This window comes from Emys orbicularis, chromosome 1 (genome assembly GCF_028017835.1).
Source record: "Emys orbicularis isolate rEmyOrb1 chromosome 1, rEmyOrb1.hap1, whole genome shotgun sequence".
NCBI classification, from domain to species: domain Eukaryota; kingdom Metazoa; phylum Chordata; order Testudines; family Emydidae; genus Emys; species Emys orbicularis.
The window spans coordinates 153,071,481-153,078,263 of NC_088683.1; the positions used below are offsets into that span (position 1 = coordinate 153,071,481).

At 48.2% G+C, this 6,783-nt stretch overlaps 2 protein-coding genes across 3 annotated transcripts in view; one reads left to right on the plus strand and one right to left on the minus strand.

Moving 5' to 3' along the window:
- The window catches only part of NCAPD2 (non-SMC condensin I complex subunit D2), a 76,658-nt gene extending 71,942 nt beyond the window's left edge, over nucleotides 1-4,716 (minus strand). Inside the window, exon 1 of the mRNA XM_065412071.1 lies at nucleotides 4,584-4,716. Coding sequence (XP_065268143.1) covers nucleotides 4,584-4,716 — 133 coding nt within the window. The remainder of the gene's footprint in view (nucleotides 1-4,583) is intronic.
- A 293-nt stretch (nucleotides 4,717-5,009) lies between these two features.
- Nucleotides 5,010-6,783, plus strand: MRPL51 (mitochondrial ribosomal protein L51). 2 transcript variants are annotated; one of them, XM_065414430.1, is made up of 4 exons: nucleotides 5,010-5,085; nucleotides 5,452-5,545; nucleotides 5,667-5,774; nucleotides 6,001-6,783. In XM_065414430.1, exons 2-4 carry the CDS (start codon nucleotides 5,461-5,463, stop codon nucleotides 6,195-6,197), a joined length of 390 nt encoding a protein of 129 aa, XP_065270502.1. In that variant the 5' UTR covers nucleotides 5,010-5,085; nucleotides 5,452-5,460; the 3' UTR covers nucleotides 6,198-6,783. The 2 variants fall into 2 exon arrangements, with proteins under 2 accessions (XP_065270502.1, XP_065270510.1); XM_065414438.1 differs by having other exon boundaries at nucleotides 5,039-5,213.

The following is a 6,783-nucleotide window of genomic DNA, read 5'->3' on the forward strand; positions in this document are numbered from 1 at the left end:
CCCCTATTACTGTCTGGACTCCTCCTGTCACCTGCCTTACTGCCTGAAGTGTTCTCCCCTGCCACCCCTTCTCTGGATCCAACAGCGTCACATCTCTGACTCGCTGGCCCCCCTGGGGCTTCTTTTCTGCTTGGATGTCAAGTAGAGAAGTCCCAAGGCAGTGGGAGAAGGTAAGTGTTGCTGCAGGGCTCAGGGCCCCAGATCCAATAGCAACATTTTCCCAACTCCCCGCTCTACTGATTTCTGCTGCCCCAGGACCCTATCTCACTGCTACAGGACCATCCATGAAGCACATGCCAATCCTCCCTAATTTTCAGTAATCCTCTCAATTTTTTACGTCTTTACTAGGGCTGTTGATTAAATTGCAGTTAACTCACGGGATTAACTAAAAAAAAAATTAATCACAATTAATCGCAGTTTTAATTGCACAGTTAAACAATAGAATCCTAATTTAAATGTATTAAATATTTGGATGTTTTTCTACATTTTCAAATATATTGACTTCAATTACAACACAGAATACAAAATATACAGTGCTCACTTATATCTATATCTATTTTTTTTTCAATTCACCTCATACAAGTTCTATAGTGCAATCTCTTTATCCTGAAAGTGCAACTTCCAAATGTAGATTGATTGTTACATAACTGCACTCAAAAATGAAACAGTGTAAAACTTTAGAGCCTACAAGTCAACTTCATCCTACTTCTTGTTCAACCAATGGCTAAGACAAACAATGTTGCTTACATTTACCAGAGATAATGCCAAGGGCTTCTTATTTACAATGTAACCTGAAATCGACAACAGGTGTTCGCATGGCACTTCTATAGCTGGCATTGCAAGGTATTTACATGCCAAATATGCTAAACATTCGTATGCCCTTCATGCTTCAGCCACCATTCCAGAGGACATGCTTGCATGCTGAAGGATGCTTGTTTAAAAAAAAAGAAAAAAAAAAAAGTGTCAATTAAATTAGTGACTGAACTCCTTGGGGGAGAACTGTATGCCTCCTGCTCTGTTTTACGCACATTCTGCCATATATTTCATGTTATAGCAGTCTCGGATGATGACCCAGCACGTTGTTCATTTTAAGAACACTTTCACTGCAGATTTCACAAAACACAAAGAAGGCACCAATGTGAGATTTCTAAAGTTAGATACAGCACTCAATCCAAGGTTTAAGAATCTGAAGTGCTTTCCAAAAACTGAGAGGGACGAGGTGTGGAACATGCTTTCAGAAGTCTTAAAAGAGCAACACTTCGATGTGGAAACTACAGAACCCGAACCACCAAAAAATAAAATCAACCTTCTGATGGTGGCATCTGTCAGATAATGAAAATGAACGAGTCGGTCCGCACTGCTTTGGATTGTTATCTAGCAGAACCGATCATCAGCATGGACACATGTCCCCTGGAATGGTGGTTGAAGCATGAAGGGACATATGAATCTTTAGCACATCGGGCACATAACTATCTTGCGACGTCGGCTACGACACTGCCATGCAAACGCCTGTTCTCACTTTCAGGGGACATTGTAAATAAGAAGCGGGCAGCATTATCTCCCGTAAATGTAAACAAACTCGTCTGTGCGATTGGCTGAACAAGAAGTAGAACTGAGTGGACTTGTAGGCTCTAAAGTTTTACGTTGTTTTGTTTTTGAGTGCAGTTTAAAAAAACAAAACAAAACCCACCACACAAATGTAGAATTATCTAAGTTCAGCTTTTATGATAAGAGATTGCACTACAGTACTTGTAATGGGGGAGTTGGAAAATACTATATCTTGTTTTTTTACAGTGCAAATATTTGTAATAAAAAATAAAATATAAAGTGAGCACTGTACACTTGGTATTCTGTGTTGTAATTGAAATCAATATATTTGAAAATGTAGGAAACATCCAAAAATATTTAAATAAATGGTATTCTATCAAGGCTTTGGAGCGGAGCCCAGAGCTGGAGCACGGAGCAGCTCCAGAGCAGTGGAGCTGCAGGTTTTTGCCTGGAGCTGGAGCGGAAGCACAGCTCCAAATCCCTGTTTATTGTTTAATCATGCAATTATTTGCAATTTTTTTTTTTTTAAATCGCTTGACAGCCGTAGTATTTACAAAATTACTAATTCAGGCTTCAATCTACTAATCTTGTAAGTACGCACATTTTGTATAATACGTGTGTGTGTGTGATTCACTATCACTCAGGTTCAATAAAAACAGCAAATAGTGCTGTGGCTGCAGAGGGCATTCTCCACTTCCCTTGTGGCACAAGCAGACAGAGTCTGACAGGAGGCAAGCGTCAGCAATTCTGAATGGGTTGGGGCACAGCTGGATTCACCACAGAGGCTGCATATTGCGCTCTATCTGCCCCATGTGGACCCTAGGGGGCTATGTTAATGCACTCTAGGTACCTAGAGGACACCAGCAGGGCTCACAGGAGAGAGAGCGTGCAACACACAGTCTATGGCTTGGGCGGTGAATCCAGCACCCCAAACACCATTGACAAGCACTGCAGCTTATCTTCTTGGACCCTCATTGCGCAGTCTGTAGGGGAGGAAAAGCTTGAGGAGGCAGTGATGGCAGAGGAGGAGAAATGGAACATGACATAGAAGGGAGAAGAGGAGGATCATCCCTGGAAGGAGGTCCAGGCCTGGGACTGACCAAGCTGATTAAGGACCCTAGGTGATGTATGAGGGTGGCTTTCCCAGGGCTGATCCTCCCTTTCTTCGTTTGTGGGTGGGTGTCAGGGGCACAACAGGGGTGGGACATCCCAACTCCCTGCTTGCCATAAACAGGGAGGGGTAGAGGAGGGAGATCTCCAAGCAAGCTCCCTATTTCCCCCCCCACAAACATTTCTAGATGTCTCAGAGCAAGACTGGCATCTCTACATGAAATCAAGTGCCTCCCCACTCCCCCAGTGCCTGCCCCCCTCACTCTCCCCACCAACCGTTCAGCCTCTGCTGCCCCTCACTATCTCTGGCTCCTGCACCGCACAGTGGCAGCCACATTGCTCGCGGGCTGGCTTCAACTCACTCAAACAGTGAAAACAATGAGGAGTCCTTGTGGCACCTTAGAGACTAACAAATTTATTCGGGCATATACATTCGTGGGCTATAACTCACTTCATCAGATGCATGGAGTGAAAAATACAGTAAGCAGCTATAAATATACAGTACATGAAAAGATGGGAGTTGCCTTACTAAGTGTGTGTGTGTGGGGGGGGGGGGGGGTGTCAGTGATAATGACACCAATTCAATTAGGGTGGATGTGGCCCATTCCCAACAGTTGACAAGAAGGTGTGAATATCAACAGAGGGAAAATTATTTTTTGTAATGACCCAGAGGGCATTTGCTGGCACATGATGGCATATATCACATTGGTAGATCATAGAATATCAGGGTTGGAAGGGACCTCAGGAGGTCATCTAGTCCATCTACAGCCAAGCCCTAAGATAACACCTACAGGATCTGTATCAATACCCACCTGGGGAAGTGAAGAAACAGATTGACAGAGCCAGAAGGGTACCCAGAAGTCACCTACTACAGGACAGGCCCAACAAAGAAAGTAACAGAAAACCACTAGCCGTCACCTACAGCCCCCAACTCAAACCTCTCCAATGCATCAAGGATCTACAACCTATCCTGAAGGATGATCCCTCACTCTCACAGACATTGGGAGACAGGCCAGTCCTCGCTTACAGACAGCCCCACAACCTGAAGCAAACACTCACCAGCAACTACACACCATACCAAAAAAAACCCCACTAACCCAGGAACCAATCCCTGCAACAAACCCTGTTGCCAACTCTGTCCGCATATCTATTCAAGGGACACTATCATAGGACCTAATCACATCAGCCACACCATCAGGGGCAAGTTCACCTGCACATCTACCAATGTGATATATGCCATCATGTGCCAGCAATGCCCCTCTGCCATGTACATTGGCCAAACAGGACAGTCTCTACGCAAAAGAATAAATGGACACAAATCAGACATCAGAATTATAACATTCAAAAACCAGTAGGCGAACACTTCAATCTCCCTGGACACACAATAACAGACTTAAAAGTGGCAACTCTTCAACAAAAAACCTTCAAAAACAGACTTCAAAGAGAAACTGCAGAACTGGAATTAATTTGCAAACTGGACACCATTAAATTAGGCCTGAATAAAGACTAGGCGTGGCTGGGTCACTACAAAAAATAATTTTCCCTCTGACATTCACACCTTGTCAGCTGTTGGGAATGGGCCACATCCACCCTAATTGAATTGGTGTCATTATCATTGACCCCCGACCCTCCCGCCACTTGGTGAGGCAACTCCCATCTTTTCATGAGCTGTATATTTATACCTGCTTACTGGGCAGGCTCGCTCCCAGGCGCCGCCAGACCGTAGGGAGATGGCGCCCATTTCGCTAGCTTCAGCCCCATTGACAGCAATAGGAGATGGCGGCCATTTTGAATAAGGGAGAATCCGTTTTCACGAGACCGGGAAAAACACCCCTAAAATTGCCAGAGTCACAATCACCTCGTGAGAGGCGGCACCGCTATTAACCGCATAGCCGGGGGGGGGGGGGCACAGCCGCGCCTCTTACCCGCCAGCTGCCCAGCAACCTGGGCTAGAGATAGCACCTCCTGCACCACGTACTGCGCGGGGCCCCCGCTGCGAAGCAGATCGCCCGGGGATAGGGGCAGGTGGAATTCCCAGGGGAGCGGCGACGACGGCATCTCCTGGCTGCCAAGGAACGTGAGCGGCGGCGACCTGGCTCCCCACCCAAGAGCCTGGCCTGCCAGCGCTGCCGGTCCGCCTCCTCCAAACGGTCAAAGCGCGCAGGCAAACGCTACAACCACTAGCTTCAGCGCCCTCGGAACACCAAGGAGCCAATCACAGCACAGACCGCGTTCTTCACCTCCATCCAATTACCCACATGCAAGCCCACCCATCTCCGAACGGCCGGTTTCGCGCCAACTCCTCCCGCATTCGAATCACAACCGCCTCCTTGTTACCGGCGCCAATCAGAGGGCGGCTGGAACACAACAACCAATCAGACACCAGAGGCTCCTTCCACCTCTCAGTTCCCGGCCGCGCAACCTCTGGTCCGTGGCGCCGGTGAAGGGGGCTGAATCTTTCGAGCCCGGGTTCATAGTGTGTGGGGGAGGGGGCGTCCGGGGACAGCAGCTACCGTTGGTTTGGTCTGGACCCGTGGCCGGGAGCAGGGACACTGGTGCGCCAAGACAGGCCGCGCAGGGAGCGGTGCATTCTGGGAAGCAGCAGCCAGTTAAGATGGCTGTGTCTCGGCGGGGCTCGTGCTGTTACTAAGGCCCCCGCTCCAGTAGGGCCTGCCTGGCTTGTGCCCCGTGGTTCCTGTGGGGAGGGAGCGGGGAGTGCATGCCCGGTCGTCCTGCCCTTGCTGCGCGGGCTCTGTCGGGGCCGCTCCGGTGACCAGGGCTCTGTCTTTGCAGGGTGGGACAATGCGGACTCTGCTGCAGCTGGCAAGATGGGGCCTCTTGGGCCGTAGCCCCTCTCTGGTCCAGACCGCGAGGAGCCTCCACTGTGGTGAGCGGGGCGGGGTACGCACCCAGACCTTGTATTGCCCTCACGGCCAAGCAAGGGCGACCTGTAGGGTCAGGCCCTTCTACTGATAATCTCGTTCTTCAGCTGTCTTCTCTGTTTCAAGGGGTCTCTAGCTGGATCCATGTGAAGTTGCCCCCTGAACCTAAAGAGGTTGATCGCTGGACAGAGAAACGAGCCTTATTTGGGGTCTATGATAATATAGGAATTCTAGGTAAGTGACCAACGGTGGGTCTGAGGATATCATGGGCGAAGGGAAAGTAACTGGAACTCCAAATTGGGGGTCAGGAGAGTAGAGGTTAGTCCTGCTCTGGGACTGGGAAAAATTTAATGGTGTCAGAATGAATTGAGGTTGATGGGACCTGGGGCTAACCTTTCTGCTACCCTGGGTTTGTTTTCCTGTTACTGCATCTGTTTCCCACTTACCCCTTCTTCCTCAGGAGACTTCCAGGTTCACCCCAAGGACTTGATCACAGGGCCCAGGTGGCTGCGAGGCTGGCGGGGAAATGAGCTACAGAGATGCATCCGCAAGAAGCAAATTGTAGGTCACCGAATGTTTGATCAGGATTACAAGAACCTTAACAAAAGGATCAGGTTCCTGTACAGACGTTTCAACCGCACTGGAAAGCACCGCTAGGAGCAGACCTGTGAGAGCTAGCCATGTGCCTCCTGGAAGGAATGGCATCCTGGGTGTAACAGGTTTAGCACCTGGAGCTGTGCACAGATTGGGGTGTTGTAAAATCGTAATAAACTGAGTTTCTCTTCTACAACCACCTTCTACCTCTGATCCCACTTGAAGCTCAGTTCCAACCCACAGACCCTCCTGCTTGTCCAGTCCTGAGCTCCCTTTGCACACCTTTCCTGATTATTCCTTCTCCTCCACCACCCTTAAATTTATCTTCTTACTGCTTCCCTTAGTTTTCATCCCCATATTGCTCTATTGCAACCCCTCCCTGTAGTATCTGGTTTCCAGCTTCATAGTTTGTCACACCAATCTTAATATTGAAATGACACAAAACATTAAATGTTTTCAATTATCAGCACTCGGACAATCTTGATTCCATTTTATAATTCTCCCAAAGAGTTGCAAGTCTCTTTTGTATTCTCCTTCTCCACTAATTCCCCATCTGCTACAGCTCACGGTTTAGTCATCTGTCTGTCCTACAAAACCCTCCAATAAATTGTGACTTGAGTAATGCTGAAGTTACCTTAACAACCCAGAA